The sequence below is a fragment of the Corvus moneduloides genome, chromosome 1, assembly GCF_009650955.1.
Source record: "Corvus moneduloides isolate bCorMon1 chromosome 1, bCorMon1.pri, whole genome shotgun sequence".
NCBI lineage: Eukaryota > Metazoa > Chordata > Aves > Passeriformes > Corvidae > Corvus > Corvus moneduloides.
In genome coordinates this window covers 2848068-2869750 of record NC_045476.1, presented here as the reverse complement: position 1 = coordinate 2869750, position 21683 = coordinate 2848068, and the positions used below count along the sequence as shown (strand labels likewise).

General features: G+C 47.8%; 1 protein-coding gene across 1 annotated transcript in view; it reads left to right on the top strand.

The window, feature by feature from the left end:
- The first annotated feature begins 1438 nt into the window (after nt 1-1438).
- VIPR1 (vasoactive intestinal peptide receptor 1) overlaps nt 1439-21683 on the top strand; it is a 100917-nt gene continuing 80672 nt past the window's right edge. The window contains exon 1 of the mRNA XM_032094174.1: nt 1439-1608. Coding sequence (XP_031950065.1) covers nt 1534-1608 — 75 coding nt within the window. The 5' untranslated portion in view covers nt 1439-1533. The remainder of the gene's footprint in view (nt 1609-21683) is intronic.

Genomic DNA, 21683 nt, shown 5'->3' with positions numbered 1-21683 from the left:
ACTTTTTTTTCTCACTCTTTGCAGGTTGTCTTCAAAAAGTGGACTGTTTAGTGATTTGCTAACGAGCTAAAGATTGGATATAACTTTAGATTTTTAACCATTAAGCCCTTTCCCTAAAAATGGCAGATTTTTTGATTGTGTGAGTAAACTGACCAGCCTGCAATTAGGGAGCTGTCTCCAGGGCCTCCCAAATACGAGGATTTTGTTCTCTTTCTTTGAGGATTTTGTTTTCTTTCTTTGGCAGGTGGTTTATAAGACAACAAATCTGTCCATCTGTTGGAGCTTGAAAATCTAGCGGGACTGGGAAGAAAAGAACAGCAAAGAGAGTATTGTTTTTCTTATTTTTACCTTTATCTATAGAGCTTGTTTGGCTTTCTACACTAAAGCAAGCTTAGACCTGGGGTTTGTCTGGAGTTGAAAGGAGCACTGCCTTTAATAGTGAATTAAATGTTGCACGTTGTGCTGGAAAGGGGAAAGATTTTCACATTTTTATTAAAAATGAAGGTCAGCCTGATCTTGAGCTGCTCTTTCAAACTGGGAAATCCAGAAAATCCATGTCAGTGACCTACAGCATGGAGTTGTTCAGCCTTTTTCTGTGGAAGAGGGTAGAGAGAGGGCATAGAGATCACTGAATTGGGTTGGGATTTTTGGTCCATTTAACCACTTCTTACCAAGCAGTTGTTGCAGAGGAAGCCAAATGCCTAAATCAATCATTCCTTTCCTTTCCCAGTACTGCTGGGTCACATTCCCAAAAGTGGAAAAGGGAGAAATTAAAGAAGGAAGGAGGAAGGAGGAAAGAGGAAAGGAAAGGAGAAAAGGAAAAGGAAGTATAAATAGTGGGAAAGGGGTAAGTAGGGAAAATAGAGAACAAGGGGGCAATGGGGGGGAAAAAAAGAAAAAAGGGGACAGAAGGGGGGAAAGAAAAAGATGAAAAGGGAAACGAAGTAAAAAAGGGAGAGCAAAGGGGGAAATCGTGAAAATGAAATGTAGGAAATAGGAGAGAAAGGGGGAAGAGAGGAGGAAGAGGGGAAAAAGAAGAAATAGATAAAAAGAAAGGAGAGAATGGAAAAAGACAAAGGGGAAAATGAAAAGGGGGGAAGAGGGGAACGAGAAAGGAAATAAAGGAGAAAGGAAGGGTAAAGAAGGGAAAACAGGAGAAAAAAGAGACGGGAAAAAAAGGGGGAAAGGAAAATGAATAAAGGTCAAAAGAAGCCGAGGAGAAAAGGAAGGGGGAGGAAGGAAATGGTGCAGTACGGGAGAAGGAGGGGGAAGGAGCCGGGGCTCCCGGGCAGCGCTGCTCCCCGCGGGCCCGGCCGTACCTGGGGCGGGCGGGGGCGGTGCCGGGGCCGCCCCGCGCAGGAGGCGGCGGGGGCGGTGCGGGCGCTCGGTGGAGCGAAGCGGGCTTGGAGCTGCTGCCTCCTCCTCCTCCTGCTGCTGCCGCTGCCGTGCCCGCAGCCGCTGGATGCGCCGGGAGCCGAGCGGTGCCCGCGGCTCGGCGCGGCCGGAGCGGCGCGGAGGACGCGCTCGGGGAGGATGTGGGGCTCGGGCAGGATGCGGGGCTCGGTCCTGCGCGTCGCGGTGCCGCTGCTCGGCTGCCTCCTGGCCGCGGTGAGTGACCGCCGGGGACCGCGGGACGCGCTCCGCCTCGGGCAAACTTTGGGCAACTTTGAGACCGCTGGCGGGTGAAGGCAGGTGGATCTGCTCCTTTCCCTGTCCCGTGATAATCTGGGAAGCAGCGATCGCTTGGTTTGCGTTTTGATTCAGGTGTGCGTTCCCTTCGCGAGTGAGAGGATCCCTTTGAGCTGGAGGAATTCCCTTCGGGATTTTAATCTTTTATTTCGCAACCGGCTCCGGGTTTCGGTGTCATTCACGTTTGCTGGCTTTCGGTTTGCTTTGGTTTCTGTTCAGGAGCTTGATGGGTCCTTGCAATGCTCCCCCCAAACCTGGGTACAACGGGATGAGGTTTCATTCAGCGGCTGGGCAGGGGGCTCTGGGATGGGGTCTCCCTGCAGCTGCCCACGAGAAGTTGGACGAAGCGCTGCTTTGCAACACTGCAGAGCAGGAGCCGGGAGCAGGGGATGTGTCTGGGTGCCGTGTCCCTCCCGGGTGTGATTTCCCCGCGGTCGGGTCCGCGATCGGGGCAATGCCGCGTCCTCCCCGCCGCGGGTGGCTCGGGGCAGGCTGAGCGAAGGGGCTTTGTGTCTCCTGGCGCTGTGTCAGCCTGTGCACACACACACAGAGTCACACGTGCGAGCAGAGCTGATCCTCCGTGCCCACAGCGCAGGCACAGGGCAGGGCTTCTGCACGCTTATCTGAGCTCCCTGCTCCAGGGGAAGGTGTCCCTGCCCATGGCAGGGGTTGGAACTGGATGATCTTTAAGGTTCCTTCCAACCCAGACCATTCTGGGAGTCTGCGGTTCTCCGGTTTTGCTGAAGCTTTGTTCTTGCAGCTTGTTTCCTTGCAGTGTTTGATTTATAACGAGACTGGGTTTAATTTAGCAGGCTGGGGCTGGGGCTGAGTTTCTCTCTCACTTGTAACCTTGTCCCCCAGCTGTTTTCTCTCTGGAAGGTGAGGCTGCCTCCCCAGCATCCTGTAAGGCTGGGTGAGGTTGCCCACCTGAACTGGGTTGTGCCATCGGTTCTTGGTTGCAAGTCACTTGTGTTTGCTCTGCTGGGCTGGTGACAGTGGCTGTGGTCACAGAATCATCACAGAATTGTAGAACGGTTGGAAAGGACCTTAAATATCATCTGATTCCAAAGCCCTATGGACAAGACAGCTTTCACTAAACCAGTTGCTCAGAGCATCATCCAGCCTGGTCTTAAAGCAAAGTCAGAGCAACCAAGCTGAGCCTCAGAGAGTGGAAGTTAACCCAGATGTGTCACTGCTGTATTCTTCTCCCCTTTCTTCTCTCCTTGTCCCTCAAGAAATGAGACAAATGGATTTAATTGCAATTTTTTTGGCTGTCACCATGAGCCGCCCACCCACCTGCATTGCCAAAGTCTTTCTGTGAGGATGAACAGGTTGGGAAAATGGATTAAAATATTTTTTTAAAATTGCGCAGGCAATCTGTTCTTGGAATTCTACAGAGTTTGCTTTAGGGAAGATCCAAAATAGCCTGTGTGTCCAGGGCTGGAGCAGAGGAAAGGAGAGGGGGACAGCGTTTTCATCAGCTGCTGGAGCTGTTCCAACTCTTGCTTCCACTGAAGCCCGTGGCAAAATTCCCATTTCTTTAAAGATTGTTGGCATGAAGAGTTCCTCTGAGGCCAGATCCTGCAGAGGGTGAGGTCACACAGCTGCCACCCTGCAAAGGGGTGCCAGGATCGGGCCGTGGGTGATGCTCTTGGGTTGCCATCAATAAGCACCAACCCCTAAAATTTTGGGGCAGCACAAGGCACAGACCGGGTGCAATCCTGTGACTGCTTCCTTTCCAAGCCTTTTATTATTCTGTTGTTGTTCATGTTCCTGGGATCTGGATCACGCTGCTGGGTTAAAAAGATTCACATGCTCCTTATCAGCACTGATCTGCAAGGTGACTAATACTGAAGTGGCTCAGTGCTGGAGAAAATCCCTGGTTTGTTTCTCAGCTCAAACCTGGGATTTGGTGCTGATTTTTGAAGTAAAAGTAGCTCTGCAACCATAACCTGGCTCTGGGACCTGTGATGGCTCAGCAGAGTTTGGTTAGTTTGTGTTTCTTTCATATAACTTATTGTGATAGTTTTTACGGGTACGTCCTTGGGAAAAAAAATCCTGAACAAGTGGCTGATCAACAAGTTCAGTGCCATAAAACTGTTGCAGCCATGTGGTTTCTAATTGCTGTTATAAACTTTCACCTCTCATCATCCACGCTCTGGAGAAAAGGGAATTGGGCAGATCTCATTTGCTGCAGTTCGTCAGGCCACGCTCACCAAAGTCCTGCCCTCCTGCCAGGGGCAGCTTTGAAAAGCTGGAAGAGAAGTGTTGAAGTCGGCGCTGGGGACATGGTGTAAATGCACAATAATCCCTTTTAGGTCCTTCTGTGTTGGTTTTAGGGGTGTAATTAAGATAATTTGGCCTGAAGAGCTACAAATTAGACACTTTTTTTTCCCCCAGTGTGTGTCTAGAACATGAGATGCGGATAATTTGAAGCAGTTGGTGGATTCCACGTGCCTTCAGACTACAAGCTCCTTGAATTAGCCAGATCTGCCCAGCTGGTGTAATTTGTGCTTTTCTTCAGAGCTTTGCTCTATTCCAGCCTTGAAGTAGGTTTGTGATGGAAAAGAATAAAAACCCTCAGATCTGATTCTTCGTCAGTATGAGTGCAAATGCTGGAAATGTGATCAGTGTGGAAAATCAGTGAAATCTGAGCTCACGGGACAACTGCTTCAGCTGTGTCTGTACCTCTTTCCTACTGTCATTGATTGAGAAGCTGTGAAGTGAGATAAATATCTTTTAAACCAAACAATCACTGGTTTTGGCCAAAAGACAAGGTACTGGAATCCTCCAGCCTAGTTCCTGCATCCAGCACAAAGATCCTTCAGTAATAACAACCTGTGTTTAACAAAGGCCTTGCCACAAACCCTCAGTGTAGCACTGGGTGTATGATTTATTCCATTTAAGCTTGTATAAATGCATGACTGATTTTATTCAGGAGAACCAGTTGCCCAACCCTGTGTCTGGGTAGCTCTGAAAGTCTCTCTGCCTCTCTCTAAAGCTGAAAGTTTTCAGAGGACACATAATCAGCAATAATAATATTGTGGAAGCTCTTATTTATGGCATAAAAAGGCAGAGTTTAAAAACAGGGGGGCAAAAACAGTATCTGAGGGGGGAAAAAACCGTGCTAGGTGGAATATTTAAAGCTGTTTCAAGCTGGTTTTTACTCCAGCTCACCAGCATGTCAGCAGGAGCATTCACACCATCATTATCACATCCTCCCGCAGCCCAAAGGTTTGTCTCCAGCAGGGCAGCTCCGGACAACCAGCCAGGATGGGAATCGTGATGGGCTGTGAGAGCAGACGAGTCCACCAGGGTGTTATTTAAAAAGAGGGATTTTTACCAGACATTCAGCATCAGGAGGCAGGTGGGACCATGGACAGGGAAAGCCGCCTGGGTTGTGAATTTTGGGTGTGGAAGTGCATTTCACAGCACTTTAGAAACATTCCGGTTCCAAGCCTTCCCTGTTGTGCCAGCAGTGAGAGGTGTGAGAGCCACGGGGCTACTCCACATAGAAACGCAAACTCAGGTGAGCTGCGTTTTGTGCTGGGTCTGTCCTGCGGTGCCTCGTGAGGCTGACAAAACGTTTTGTTGTCGTTCTCAGCGTTTCACAGTGACTTTGCTGAGGGGTTTTTGATCTCCTCACATTTGGCTTTCCAGGGAGGGATCAGGGCGGTCGGGGGATGCTCTGCACGTTTGGCAGATGAGCAACTGGAGCGTGAGTGAGTGGTGGGACTGTGTCAGGAGAGAGGTGTTTCAGCTCCCCAGAGGCACTGGCTGCGAGGCTGCCTCGGAAATGGCAAACATGCAGAGTTTATATCTATTTTCAGGGGGGAAAAAGAAAAAAAAAAATAGAGCACTTTTTGCCTTTACCAGATGGTCTCCAGCAGAAACAACTGGAGAGACCGGTGACTTGTCAGAATCAATCTTCCACATGGTATGTTGATAGTCTGGGAGGACTGGGAATTTTCTGGTGTTTTTGTCTACATTCTAGCCCAAATTTCTGTTGGAACAGAGGGAAGAGGGACAGGAGGGAGCTCTCCCTGTTCAGCATCGAGTGTCCCATTTATTGGCAGCCTGGGGAAGGGCACCAGACACTGTGGAGATCAATGAGACCCGAGATTTGATGACCTTTTTTAAAGTCAGACCTGAGTGCACTTGGAGGATGTTTGTCACGCCCTGCGTTGCTCAAATTCGGGAAAGGGGTCAGATTATCTGCGCAGGATAAAAACCGTAAGTCAGGTTTTGTGGGCAGCAGGACTCAGCTGGGTTTTAGGAACGCAGGAGATCACGCCCTGTCCTCAGACCAGGTCGGCACCAGCGTGGCAGTGTCACTTCACTGCTCAGATGGGGTCCCTGCTGCATCACCCTGCCTCAGGGGACATGGATATGTGGTTTTCCAGTGCCTGGGAAAGGCTGTGGGATTAAATAATCCCTGTTCTCATCAAGTTCCCCTCTTCTGTGTTGGAAAGAAGAGGAAAGTCCTTTGCAAGAAAATCTAGGAAATTCAGCCAAGAAAAAATCCCAAGTCAGGGGCCAAAACCATGGACAAAATGGGCTGGAGATGACTGGAGAGCTCAGAGCAGGGGGGGCTGGAGTTCTGACCCAGCAGGATGGACAGACACACAGCCTTGCCTGCGCCGTGGCACGGATTTGTCCTCCTGTCCTGTTTCCCTCTGGGAGTGCTGAGTGCAGCTATTCCACTGCTCCCTCCCTTCCAAGCTCCCAGACGTTTTCCAGAATTCACAAGCTCCCACAGCTTCAGCTGGGTGGGACCTGAGCCAAGAGGGGAGGTGCTTTTGCCTTCAAAATGAGATCTCACAGGGCTGCAGTGGAAGACAACCCAAACCTTTATGGTTAGGGTATGAGAGGACCGGGCATGTGATGCCAACCCACAGACTGGCATCCACCCAGAGCTCCCTCAGCTCCTGCCATGGCAGGGAGGTCCTCTGCACGGCTGGAGAAGGCTGTTCACCAGCTGAGCAGCCTTTCTTGTCACCATCCCCTTTTGGAGCAACCCACAGCACGCTTGGCCTCGGTGCCTGAGCACCAGGGGATTCTCGGGGATGAATTCACCTCTCTGGGCACAGCCTTCAGCTTCCCCGGGATGCGGGGAGAGTTCGTTCATTAGCGCTCAGGAAGTGCCTGCGGGAAGATTTCGAGGAGGAGGGTTTGGAGGGGAGGATGAGCCCCCCGGAGCCATCGGATGTTCGCCGCGTCGTTATAAAACCCATTTATTTGTTAAAAGGGGCAACACCAGGCTGACTTCCAGTTACTAATAGCGGTGCTACTTCAGCACTGCTAGAAAACCTTAAATCTTCCGGACACGTAAAAAAAAAGGTGCAAACTTTCCTTCTCATGAGGGTGTGGTTAATACAGCTCTAATATTTTCCAGCCCAAAACTTCAGCTTTATCAGGAGAATCCCCTTGGCTGCAGCTTTGCCACAAATCACTTCGAACCAGCTCAGCCTCAGGCATAAACCCTAACGAGGGAAGAGTTATAATAGCCAAGCAGTCATGTTTAATAATTGCCAATCTGCACAAACCTAAATAACCCCCGTGAACGAGGCCTGACCCGCTGGAAGCAAGCAGGTGAGGTGAAGAGGAGGGAGCAGATGTGAGATTTCCTTGCTCTTCCAGCCCTTGCCTCTGCAATTTTTTGCCCCCGGCACTGTGGGTGCCAGGCAGACGCGGTGCCCTGAGGTCAGTGCGGCCCTGGTTGGAGGCTGGAGTGGGTGACATCAGCCCTCAGCTGGGTAATTTCGAGCTGGTTGGCTTGAGAAGTGAATTTAGGGACGTTTTTGTGCGCGGGGATGTGCGCTGTGGGCTGCTTAAGGCTGCAGAGCTCGCATTAGTGCTGCTTTCCTGGCACTTTACTGGGGCAGATCTTATCTCCAGCACTGACTGTTATAGATGTATAGGATTTTATAGAGAGTATCCAGGATGTAAAGGCTTGTCCCTGTACAGGAATTTTAGAGACCCTGATGTATTTTAAATTAACACTTTTTCAGTCAGCTACAACAGTGGATATTACCAGCCTTAAACTCCTCCTTTGGTCACATTAGGTGGATTTTTCCCCCCCAGGGCAGTCCCTACCTCTCACTGTTTGCATTGCTGGGAGGTGGAGATTTACACTTCTGTAAATCCGCTTGGCATTTAAATTCCAGTGTTAGCACGGAATTGTGATTATTTTCTAATTCAGAACCAAACTGGGATTATTTTCTGATACATTTCACAAACGAGCTGGACAAACAGGGTGGATGATGTGGTTTTGATAAACTCTGCTGGCTGGCGTGGCTTGGCTCCATTGATTTGCATCAATTTAAAGTGGAGAAGAGGCCAAAGGAATTGAATGCAGAGATCCCAGCTCTTGTTTCCTGAGTGACCACCCCCATGGTCCTGTTCTTTTTTTATCAGGGGTGTTCCTACTCCTGTACGAGCTCCACAGCTTTTTTTTCATCCTCATGCCTGTCATCCCCTCAAGAGAGATGGCGATAAAAACCCCTATTTAAATATAATTCTTGTCTGGATGGCAAAATATCAATACTTAGTGTCTCCTTTTCAAAGCTGAAATCTATTGTGTGTCTTTTGAAAAGACGTTTCTTTGAGGCTCCGGCCTGGATTCTGTGTTTAACAGATGTTTCAATTAGTACCTGGTGATCTGGAACATCCCAACCAACATCTGAGCAGCATCTCCAGGGTCCCCACAAATGTCACTGTCTGCCACAGGTGCTCAGCCTGGGAGCTCCTTGTATGTGGGATTCTCCTGGCAGATCAGGACACCCCGGTTTTGGCATTTCTCTCTGGGTGTCTGAGTGACCAGTTGGTCTGAGTTCCCGTGGGGTCAGCAGTGAAGGCAGGGTCAGTGCTGCTGACCACTCAGGCCACTGGAGGGGTAGGAAAATATCCCCACATGATCCCTTTGCAGAGAGTGAAGGCCCTGCAGGTGCTCTGCGGCAGAGGTGTTGGAAGGAGATGATCTTTAAGGTCCCTCTGAACCCAAACCATTGTAGGATTCTGGGACTCTGTGATGCTGTGGACACCAACAGCAAAGTTCCCTCATTCTGCACCTTCCTGAGCCCTCACAGATACAGTGATGCTTCAGTCCTTAGGCAGACACCTCTCTTTAGAGACCTCAAGCCTCAAACTGGTTTCTTGTGTAGTGTAAGAGTGAAATAAAATGAAGGAAATTTGCCACCTGCTGAGCTTTTCCCTGCAGGCTGCTTTATTCCTTACGCAAAGCAGGTTCTGTTTCATCACTCCCAAGTGGCAGCTCAGACTTTGAGGAACACATCCCCTTGCCAGGCAGGAAGGAAACGAAATCAAATTACAAGTACTGGTTGTGATGACCACCAGCCCCCCCCCCCCCAAAAAAATCCATAAAAACTCTGCACATTTGCACCAAAACGAAAAGCAGCCCCAAAGCCGACCCTCAGCAATTTTGTGCACTCAGCTTGGAAACGGCCAGGATCCAAATCCTTCTGGGAATTAGACCTCTGCCACCTTTATTTTGCCATCGCCACATCCACAGCTCATTTTAAATTAACGTGGTGATTATTTTTATAATTTCTTCCCCATCCATTTGTCAGGGGAGAGGGGAACTCGTTCGTCCCGTTCATGGATATGCAGGGCATGTTTACTTGCTTTCCTAAATTATTTTTTTTTACTTTTTAATCACCTTTCAGAGCCCTCAGGAGTTTCCTGAGTGGAGATTAAACCTGTGCCTGATTTAAAGTGGCTAAAGCCACTTCATCCTCCTCACCCTCAGTGGCTGGGCCCAGTCCTGAGCTGTACCTGGTGTTTCTTGGCTGCTTTTTTCCCATGTAGTTTGGGAAAATTCAGCAAGGAATTATGTGGCTGCTTTGCTCCCCTTGCTGAGCCCTGCCGTGTGCTGGGAGCTCCATGGAGGGGTGGCTGAGCTTTCCTGAGAATTCATGGGGTTTTCCTGTTGCCCCAGGGTCATTCCAAAATAAGATAAAAGTGCAAAAGAGCCAACACTGAGTCAAGCCCCTTGTTTCCTTCCATGTCTGCATCCATCCATATTTGGCTGTTTTCCACTTCCATCCTGGTTCTTGAGAATATTTAGGCTTTTCCAGCCCGTTTTCACAATAGGAACAGGTTGTCTTTTTGCTTGACATCCTCAGAAGCAGAGAAAAACGCTGCTGCTGAGACAGTTCCCAGCTCTCCATGGCACCAAGAGTAGGCCAAGCAGTACGTGAGGAATTCCTGATGTGCTCAAGTGTCGACTGCAAGGCTGAGTGCATTTTTTTGGGGGGAATATGACATTAAACACGGCTGCAGAGCCATGTGGGTCTCAGCCACGCACTCAATTCCAGTGATTCCTCTCAAGGAAATTTTCCACCCTTTCTGCTCTTCTCTACTCCTTGACTCTCCTTGTACAGTTTGGGTTTTTTTCACAGAGTTTCCCTGTGCAAAGCTTTTTTTCCACCTGCCGGAGGTGATGCTTTGTGGTTGGGGCGCAGAAATTGTTGTCCAGTTTCCATTTTCAGCAGCATCTCCAGCAAAATTAAACTTTGTTCCTCCTTGCCCCTCTCTCTCCTCCCTTTCCTGGGAATTCACACAGCACACGATGTATCAAAGGCTTATCTTTAGGCTGTTTGTGTACCATGCAGATGAGGAAAGGTTTTATCGAGAGAAATAAAGCTTATATCAGAAGGACTGAAATATATATTTACATATATATAGATATATATATATATTTATGCTTATAAAAATGTGTGCTTTCAGATATAGCAATACTTCCTGAGGGATAAAAGAGCTAAAAAAGCTGGGTAGCCTTTGCTGTGGATTTAACCGGAAAATGTTTGGGATAACATGATATCAAAGAGTGCTGGTTGTGGAGAGTGTCCTGTGGCAAAACCATCGCTCTCATCCTTCCATGCCACAGACCCACAGTGTGTCTGCAGCAGCCGAGCTCCCAAATTAACATTCATGGCTCTTCTGGGTATTAAACCCCTCCAACTCCGTGGAGATGTGGATTTTTATGCCATGCCACTGTTTCCTTCCCATCTGCTCGCTCCGTGCTGCTGCAGAGGTGATAACTCTTCACATCCCCGCAGCCCCACGAGGGGCTGATGGTCCCACCAGCTCCTCCCTGCCTGAGTGATTTATTCTCTCTGCAGGTGCTAATTGCTCTTTTTTTCTTTTTATTTCTGTAATTAACGAACTTGACAGAACTCAGAACAGTTTTTTCAGACCCATGAAATGCGAAGCTGGAAGTGTCCTCGCTGTGTTCCAGGGGTAAAGAGCTTTAAAAGCTTTTTTTCTGCCTCTAGCTGTGCTAGTCAGCCTAATAAAAAAATACCGTGTCTCATATATCAGCAGTCAATCACGGCTCTAAGGGCACTCAATAAAACTCTGGTTCGAGATGTTGCTTTTACAGATCTATCCACCTTGATCCCTCCTTTTGGAGATGGTTCATTGGTGTCTGCCAGTGGCTGAAGGTGCTCTGGAAGTGTGTGATCTACGTTATTTAAAGAATTAAATTTACACACCGTGAGGAAGGGACTCCTGATGTTGGTGTGCATATTTGTGCCTTCCACCACGGCTGCTGTTTTCATTTGGATCTTACAAACTTGGGGATTTAAGGCAGGAACAATTTTTCTGTCTCCTTGAGGTGTCTGCCAACACAGGGCTCCTATTGTCACCATACAGTTATTTACCTTCCTTTTCTTAAAATCCACCTCTTTGCTATGCTGGTTTCACTGGAAAGCTGTTCCCAGAGCCAGACACCTCTGGTGGTTAAACTCTCTTAGCCAAGCCCTGATGGTTTTGTAGACAGAAAAGGAAATTAGGAGTTGGAGCTCGCTGCCTTGGGTCTACTTGACCTGAGCCTCAGAAATGCCTTAAGGGACCAAGAAAATATCTGGAAATATTTTTAAAGCCAGCTATAAAGCTGATGCTTTGGTTGTCTGTGCAAATTTGTTTGCTGTGTGTTGTTGTTACAGGGAGGTAAAACAAAGGCAGGATTTATTGAGGGGACATCTTCCAAAAACATTAAATTCAGTTGTGGAAGAAGAGGAAAGTAAAGGGCTGAGGAAAGGCTGTGTTTTTCTGAAGGGAAGACCCCTCATGCCCTCAACAGCACTGTCCATACTCTTAGGAAAGAGAGATGGCAAGGGAAAAGAATCCATGGGACTTCTGCAGGCTGTGGTGGAGAGCTCAGGCTCTGGCCAGGACCTGTGATCCCAGCACGGGATTGCCTGGGGATATGGGGATGAGGAACAGGATGGAGGCTGTGGTGAACCATGGGCAAGAGCCCTGAACTCCAGCAGCAGAGGGGTTGGGAAGCACAGCCTTTGGGGAGATCCACTGCAGAATGACCACAAATCTGAGCTGAATCCCTCGTGTGGGATGACCCCTGGCTCTGCTGATCCCACTTGGATCACTGCTGTTCAGAATCCTCCCAGAGCTGTGGCACTCCCAGGGACATTCCCTGTGCTGGGAATGCTGAGGAGCCCAGGTGCACTTCTCTCTCCCCCGTACTGCCTTTTTCCAGTGGAGATTTTTTTCTCTGCAAATTGCTGTAATCGTGTATCCCCCTCCTGTTCCTCTCTGCTGCAGATCTGACAGGATTTGTTACTGCACAATGAAGCCATCATCATCATCATCATCATCATCATCATCATCATCCTCCTCATCAAACAGCAACTGTGGCTTTGATTCCTGCTTTCTCCCCCACTATAGCACTGCTGAGGAGTCAAGTCTCCCTTTCCAGAAGGGGAGTTAAAATGCTTGGCAGCTTGATGCCCATCTCCTTTATAAAGATTTCTTGTGTGTGCCAGTTCACCACTCAAACTTCCTGGGCTGTCAGCTCTGAAAACAAGTATTAAATATATATTGCAGCCCTGGGAGGAGAGCCCAAGCAGTCAGAGAGCAATGGACCTAAAAATAAATGCTGATTTCCCTTGCAGAGTAGCCTGGGGAAAAGTGCAGGCAAGGAACAGCATCCACTGGGGCAACCAGCAGGAGGAGGAGATGAACCAAAAAATTCAGCTACAGATGGAGAGTTCAGGATAAAGCTTGGAAGCTCAGCTCACTTCCAGACTCTGAAAATGAACTTTCTGCTGGGGGTGGTCTTGTGGCTGAATGCATAAAACCCAACCTGGAAATGTTTAAACTTAATTTTGCCTTGTTTCTTTTCACTTTTTTTCTAAAGATCTTGTAATTAGTATTTGGCTAGATTAGCATTGCTAGTTTATGTCATGGGGCTGATGTGGTTACCCCCTACACACGTGGAGTCGTGATAACATCAGGGAATGGAAACATCTTTTTCTTAAAGGAAGTGTTAGGAAAAATTTCTTCTCTGAAGGTGTTGTCAAGCTTTGGAACAGGCTGCTCAGGAAAGTGGTGGAATCACCCTCCCTGAATGTGTTCAAAAAATGTGTAAATGTGGTGCTTGGGGACATGGTTTAGTGGTGGATGTGGCAGTGTTGAGTTTATGATTGGACTGGATGATCTCAGAGGTCTTTCCCAGCTTTAAGGATTTTATGATTCTGAAATAAAGGGCCAGGACTGGTGCACGAGTGTTGTACACTGGATGGGATTGGATTTAGCTGGGTGTGGGAAGGTTTGTAGCAGTGAGGGAGGGAAATGTGATCCTGTTCCCAGTGCTGTGCTCACCCTCCTGCTTTTCTGCCAGGAAAAGCTGCCGAAGGCAGAACCACCGTTAGCAAGAGCAAGATGTTAGTGCAGTTATGGATCTACCCAGCAGTGCAGGAATGGGAGCTGTGTAGGGCTTGGACCCATATCTGTGTTTGACTTCCAACCAGGTGAGAGCAGGAGGTGGGAACAGGCCATCCCATAGAGAGGAACATTTCTTCTGGTTTAGAAATTAAAATCCAGTGTGGAAATCCAGTGTGGTTTGTTGAGGGATGGGCAGGATCTCTCAAGGGGTTTGTGTGGTTATCACAGAGCCATGGGAGGGCTTGGGTTGGAAGAGACCTTAAAACCATCTTGTTCCAACTCCTGCCATGGGCAGGGACACCTTCCGCTGTCCCAGGCTGCTCCAATCCCCATCCAGCCTGGCCTTGGACACTTCCAGGGATCCAGGGGCAGCCACAGCTGCTCTGGGCAGCCTGTGCCAGTGTTTCACCGTTCTCACAGTGGAGAATTTCTTCCTGACATCTAAAAAATCTCTCCTCTTAGTTTAGAACCATTCCCCCTTGTCCTGTCTTTATCTGTCCATTGCTCTCCCTCCTCCTTAAACACTGAGAGTCTGCAATGGGGAGTCCCTGGAGTCCAGTCCCTCCAGTGCTGTGGATTTTCCAGATCCCTGGTGGAAAGGTCCCACTGATGATTCATCTTTCATCAATCTTCCTCTTGGTTCTTTATTTTGGAGTTTGTGTGAGTGTGTGTGGACATGTTGGGGATGTGTCTGTGTGGCAGAAGCTCAAAGCCACGTGGAGAGCTTTGCTGAACACGTGACAGGGCTCACTGCCCTCTGCCAACGTCACACCTTGAGGTGTTGAGGGATCCATCCACAGTGGCTTCAGGCCTTCCTGTGCCAGCCAAGTGTCCTGGGGATCATGGCCATGAAGGGAAAGGAGCGTTTTGTTAGGGAGAAGAGCCAGGGAGTGGTTTCCATCAGGATGGCACTGGCCGTGTGCTCAGTGCTCACACAGGGGTTGGGTGACAGACCCAGCATGGTGTTTCACCCAGCAGATGTGATCTGTGTCCTGTAAGAAAATTGGGAGGGAGAGGAGAATTAATATTTTTGATTGTCCTCATACCAGCAATAGGGATTCCCACCCAGGCTCTTCACACTGTGCTAAAATAACAATAGCAAAATTAAAAGTTGTGCTTCCCACCAGGAAAGATGCAGTGACCACCTCCAGCCCCACGGGCACAGGAACATGAGCTGCTTACAAGGAGCGAGAGGGAGAGAAATCTAAAATTGGGTTTGTACCCCGACAGTGAGGTCTGCAGTGGGGACACCATCAAACATCTCCAGAGCTCACCAGTGAGCTGTCCTCTGAGGCTGGAGCGTGTGGGTACTGGGAAATGAGATCTAATTGATCTGAAAGCCAAGATATAAAGGTTGCTGACTGGTCTCTTCACATTAGACCTTGCTGACTCCTTGCCTTCCAAATGTATTTTCCCTAGCAAAAAACCTGACCTTTCCCTTGAGGAATAACCTCAGCAAGGTGGGTTATTTTGTAAAGCTGAGAAGGGGTGAAGGGATTTATTTATCCCCGGGGATTTTCATTCTTGGTTGATAGGGAAGAGAAAACAGAGTAGCTTTTCCCCTTTTCTTCCCATCAAGGAGCTAGAAATGTTCAGAAGTCCTGAGTTATTTTTCTTAACAGAAGGGTGAATAAAGAAAGAAAAAATCTTTGGTTTTAAACTTTCTTTGCAGGCCAGAAAATGGCCAGAATGTGCCACGTCTTTAATTGATGGCAGAGCCGTTTCTGGGAAGGAGGGAAATGCCACTTTCCTGATTCACAGGCTGTCAGTCTGACCCACTGAGAGAAGGGATCATGACCTGTGCCACAGATCAGACAGTGGAAGAGTTTCACTTTTGGAAGTTGTTCTATCACAACTATCAGTTTCAATCATATTCTTGGAGTCTGAGGTTCTCTAACTCCCTTCACCAGTGGCAGATTAGAAATATAATATTGGACTAAGTCTGGAGTTTAAAAGTGTTTAAGAATCTAAGAGGTTCTGGCCACTGATACCAAGTGTCTCCTGGGGGGTTTGTCAGTGGGTTATGGTGGCATTTCAGTGGTGTGATGGAAAGCAGCACTCCTGGGTGTCAGGAGGGAGAGGGAAGGAGGAGAGCAAGGGAAAAGCTGCTTTTTCTTCGTTATGTGGGAGACACATGGAGATCAACACGTGTGTTTTTGGGTTTGACTGGGAGGTGGTTATTTCAGCCTAAATATGCACCTTGTGGCTGAAATAGTTTTACTGGAGCTAAAAATCATGGAAGTAGCATCTGGTCTCCTTTCTGTCTGTAAGGAAAGTGCTGCTGAGTTCTTGTGGCAGTGCTATTCCTCCGGGAATTTCCAAAGGATCACTGCAAACAGCACAAGTTCGAGACCTCAGCTCCAGCATCTGCCTCAGCATCCCTTCCCCTTGCAGGAGCTGGCGCTGGACACAGGGAGAAAAAAGCCCTCAGGAATTCGGTCACATATTCATTGGGCCCTCGGAATTTAACTCATGGCTGTGCTTGGGAAAATCCTGCCCTGCAGCCACCACCCTCCCCAGGATAAATCAGCTTAGCTCGGCTGACGTGAGCCACGGAGGGTCCCACTGTGGGATTAATGCTCCTGAAAGTTGAGGCTGAGACCCACATGAGGCACAGGCAGCACGACCCAGTGACCCCAGGGATGTGGGGTGTTCCTCAGGGAACACCTTGACGGGGGTGTTACCTTGTCCATATCCGGAGCTGGGGATTTTGTGGTGCCCATCTGGCAAAGCAAGAGGGCTCTGGCAGCAAGGGTGGGTGATGGTGCTTGGGAAGAAAGGGCTCCTTAACCATTGGAGTGGGGTGAATCTGCCAGGAATGGGCTCAGCCTTTGCCTCAGGGCCCTTCCAGGACAGAGGGAAACCTTTCCATTGTCTACAAATATGAGTAACAACACAGCCAAGGAGATTAAATTAAATTTATGGAGTTTTTGCTTAGGAAATTCTCAGGATTCAGCAAATTGAACTCCAGCAGATTCAGGGAATGATCTTTTCTCTGTACTTGTATAGAGACTCTGTGTGTCCTACATGACTTTTTCTGAGCTATAAATGGGATGAGGAGAGCTCAGATGGGGCAGTCTCCAAAGAGGTACCTAGGGTTTAGCACAGGGAGTTTGGGGCACAGCCTGGCTTGGGGAATGGGGAACGGGATGCCAGAGACTGCCACGTTCCCTCTGTAATCAGTTAAGTGCTCTCACTCTGATAAGCAAAGTATGATTTTAATTAAAAAGCCATTCCAGCTGGATTTAGTTCTTACGCCATTGAAGAGGCAAATTGCTTTGTGTATGAGGAGAAAAAAAGTGTGATTGTCTTCTTGTTCCAAAGAGTTTTAATCCACAGTGGCTTGGGTCCCAGGTCAGGGATAATTTCCCTGCTTCTCGGAAGAAATGTGATTTTTTTTCTCTCCCATCTTTAAGCTATCCCTGCTCTGACTCCATGTGTTAAGGAGTTCTTTGTGCCATCCCAGGGGGATGCTGTGCTCTGGGGAGCCAACCTTGATTTTTTTTGCTTTTAAATGAGGGCTTTTCAGAGAAGATCTGCACATTTTGATGTGCTCTGATGCTGAGGAAAGCACTTCCCTCTGTTTCCTATCCTGCATTTAATTTAGTGGAGCAAAGCCTGCAGCTGGTGCTGGGCTAAATCTGGGGGTTTTCTGACCATTCTTAGTAGAAAACGTGTGCTCACCTAGGAGAAAATGAAGATGTTATTTTGCCCTTTATATTGCTCAGGTTTAGCTGTGGCATGAGATGCTGCTGTCAAATACCTCCAGTAACAACTGCCTGGTATCAACTCGTGTCACCGAGGAAACGAATGACACAAATCTCCCCCAAAGGCTGATATATGAAGAAGAGCAGAAATACAGCAAGATGATGGCTATAAACTCCATCCAGAACCTTCAAAGGTCTCTCATATTTAATTTTTAAAAATTTTTAATTCACTTTTATTCCATTTATTCACCCACAAGAACACTTCTAGGCTGTATAATCACAATTATGGTCTGGAGTGTTGCTGCAAATCGGTGGGGTAGGATCACCAAGTCTGATTTTCCTCAAGCTCTTGGCCAGGCTCAGCTCTGGCCGTGCTGGGAGCCGTGGATGGATGGCTCCATGACTGGGTTGGGAACGCTGTGGAAGGAGGAAGTTCCTTGCCTGCCTGCAGCCCTGTGAGCATGGAAAGCACATCCATTACCAGTGACAGTAAGCACAGCTGTAATTACACCAATAACAGGCTTTACATCAGCATACACGCCTCGTAAAAAGGTACTAATGATTTTAGGCTTTTGATTTTAGGCTTTGTTGCTTCTCTTTTCTCACCCTGTGCCGCTGCTGCTGTGCCTTCTGTGTGATTCTTCGAGCCTGGGAATTTAGGAATGAAATTAAGAGGCAAAGCTGCATTTGCACACTTGGAGAAGCCACTTTCTCCCAGAAATACTCACAGCCTGATAAACCTATGAGGGGTACACAAGGCACAGCCGGATCCTGGTGCCAGTTTGGCTGTGATTTAAAAGTGCCACAGATTCTCATCCACAAAAACTGGTCCTCAATAACGTGTGCCGGGCTGGGAATGGGATGTTCTGGACAGGAAGCAACCCCTGGAGGCAGGAAACCCATTTAAGGGAAGTTAATGGCAGGAAGCAGATGATGGTGAACACAATATTCACTGCAGTGGGCAAAGCACAGGCTGTGGAACAGAAAATCCTCATTTTTCACTGGGCTGGCTGGTGGGCTGTGGAGCTGGGGAGAATTTCTGGGGGACTCCTGATCTCAAACAGGATTTTTCTGTTGGCAATAGCCTGAATTTCTTGTCTGGAAGATCTTCCCTTGCTGGAGCAACCTCTGCCATGGCAGTGTGAGCTTGTGCCGCTGAGAGGCATTTTCAGCCCTGAGGATCCTCAGGGAAAACGTTGAACTCTTCCAGAAGAGTAAAACAACTGAGCTGTGAAATCCCAGCCCCAAAGATGCTTTTTAGGTCTCTGTTCCCAGGTTGAGACCCAGATGAGTCTGATAAACCATGTGCAGTGCAATCCTCTTTTATGTGATGGGGCACCTAAAACAGCAAGTGGGTTAGAGTGGGATCCCACAGCACATCTGCAGGCACAGGGATTGCACAATCCACTGGGTTTTGTAACACCCAAATGTTCCTAAGGGGCAGAGGCAGCCAGAGTTCACCATGTCCCCAGCCCCAGGCAGGGCTCGTGGGGTCCACCAAGCCCAGAACTGATGGCATGGGTGTTCTTGCTTTGAAGACCAGCAGACAGCAAAATAAAAAAGAGTGGGAGTGGTGTCTCTTCCCTGGAATTGCAGGACAGCTCCTGCACTCAAGATGGATTTCTTTCTTCCACACATGGAATAGAGGGAGATGTTATACAGGGGACAGGGAGACTCCAGGCATCCTTCATTTTTAGCAAGAATAGGATCAGGTCCTCCTTTTGTCCTGTAAAAACGTGCCCAGGGTGGGGCTGGATTGCAGATTAAGATGTCAAACTCTTGCTTTTGTGGTCACTGGAGCTTTGAGGTTGGATTTATTTGCCCCCAGGTAGGGCCTGGTGCCAGTTCAGGAAGCCGAGGGCTGCAGAGGGCACAGGTGCCTCAGACACCTTTTCTTGTACCATGGGCTCTCCCAGCTCTCGAGAATTTCACCTGGCACTGGGCACCAAACTTCAGGCAAAGGAATTCTGCCTCAGGATGCAATATCTATGTCTATTCCTGCATGCACAGGGACCAGCTCGATGTCACTGATCTGCACTGGTGAAATACCAATAGTAACCCCAAAAACCAGCAAAACCAGCAGCAAAAAATCATGAAATTATTCAGAAAAAAAAAAAATTGAATTTCTCATTTATTTATCGACTGGATTACAGGTACTTGGCATCTTTCTTCTCTGTGCCACCAAGGCGACCTGAGGGCTGCTGCTGCTGCTCCTCTGTTGGCTGGGATCACAGAATCATGGAATGGCTTTGGTGGGAAGGAATCTTAAATTTCATCCCATTCCAACCCCCTGCTCTCAGCAGGGACACCTTCTACCAGACCAGGATGTGCTGACCATGGGAAAAAGGAAGATACTGCAAGTTCCTGATAAAACCTTGGGAACTGACAGCACCTGTGGCTCCAGCAGGATCAATATGACTTTTCTTTGCCTCTTCTTGCCTAATGACATGGATGTTTAGACCTTGACCAGGCTTTTTCCAACCCAAAGGCGTCAATCCAACAGAACTGCCCCTAAAGTGGAGTTGTTAAGGGCTTCTGTGCAGCATTTCCTCCTCTTGCAGTTGAGAATTTCATTGAAACGTCATTATTTAAATGTGTTTTTTTCCCAAACAAGAGCAAGTGGGCTTTCATGAGCAGAAGCCAGCAGCTACTTGGGAAAATCCAAGGAAAATGTAACATCTCAGTGCCTGGGCCAAAATCTGACATCAAAACCCAGGAAGTCTGTGCAGTCGGAGCTATATTAAGATTAGAGTAATTCCTGATGGGAAAGATGGATTATTTTATTTGGCAAGTTATTAAAAGCAGATAATTTTCACCAGTTACCTCCAGTCCAACAACCTGCTCCTGATAAAATGTAACTCGTGCTCTGCTGAACTTTCCTTTTTCAGGAGCTGAGATGGGCAGCCCAACACATTTCCCCTGGCCCTTGCTATTATTGGAGATAATCTGGAGAGGGTTATGGATTTTCATAGGTTTTCAGTTCCTATCCCATTGTGCTTGACTCTGCTAGGTTGAATTTTCTGACAGCAAAGGGCCTCTGAGCACATTCAACACCTGCTTAAGTTGCCTGAACATGCACCCAGGGGCTGCTGAGATAACCTGAGGGCATCCAGAAGGATGCAGAGCTCCTCTACTTCCTTTTGTGCTTCCTTTCCACACCCTCCTTCGGTTTTTATTGGCCTCTTAAAATTCTTGACGTGTTGTCACGGGACAGATCTTCCCAATGCTGTGAAAAAAAAGGAGTTTTTTCTTCTTGTCCTTCCTCTCTGCTCAGTTTATCCAGCAAACACTTGTGTTTGCCTTTTCCCAGTGGTGCTCACAGGGAGCTCGTGTGGATTTATTTACCTCTTTTAATCCCCAAATTCTCTGCCACATCACTTCTTTTCCAAAATCCGGGCTGCCATACAGGAGGTCTGTGCTGAGTGTTCTTGCTCTAGTCCAGGTTTTGCATTTGGCTATGTTCAAACAGATCTTCTCAGCCAGCTTTCACAAATGCTCTTAGGTGCAAGTTATCCAGGCCTGCTAATTTTAAATGTTTATCTCTCCTGGATGCTGTTTAACATCTGCCTTTGTTACTAATGAGCTGGAAAAAAGCTTCTCCATCATCACCAGAGCCATGCATGTTGCCCTGCTGCTTTCCAAATACAGATCAAAATTATTACATGTTGAACTTTCCTCTACTGGTGTGTACAGTCTATACAATTTTGTTTGTTGTAAAGTTTTTGTTAAAAAAAAAAATCTAAACCTAAAAATCTCCAAGGAAATCAAACTGAAAACTAATCAAATAATAAAAAAAAACCCCTACAAATATTAATTTCTCATTAATCTCTTATTTTTACCAACTGTGGAGTTTTCCTGATGCTTTCAGGTTCTCATATAATGCTTCTAAGCTTCATGATACTTTATTTGTATTTCTTCAAGTGTATTTGTCTTAGATTAGTAAACACTGGGTTGTTGGTTCACTTATTTATTTTCACTTCCGATTCCCCCCTTTTAGATTCATGGTTAAACTGGGAAGAAGCTTTTACTCCAAGTTAAACATTTCCTTTGGGAAACCGTGCCTGGCTTGGATCACCATCGTGTCTTTGGTGGCCTGGCCCTTCCTTCCAGGAGAACCATGACCAGTGTGCAGAAAACAACCTGAGATCTGAGCAACCTTGTCTGGTGGAAGGTGTCCCTGCCCATGGCAGGGGCTGCAATGAGATGATTTTAAGGTCCCTTCCAACCATAACCATCCCATGATTCCATGATTTTATAAACAGGACAGCCAGGGGTGGATGGTGAAGGAGGTCCCCCATGCTCAAGCTGGCGCTGGTCATCAGGAGGAGGAAGTTTTTTGTCAGGATGCAGAGATCACAGGAGGAAGATGGGTTTTATTACAGAAGCATCATTTGGAGGACAATAAGGATATTTTAATAGTCTCCTACAACATGCTGGTGTTGCTTTCTGGAAGACAGGGATGGCAATTTGGCAGTGGGAATAGGATAATGTCATCCTAATGGCATCGTTCTGGTCGTGTTCCCTGGAAAGGTGCAGAGCATCAGCAGAGCAGAGCACGGAAGAGCAGTGATCAATTCCCTA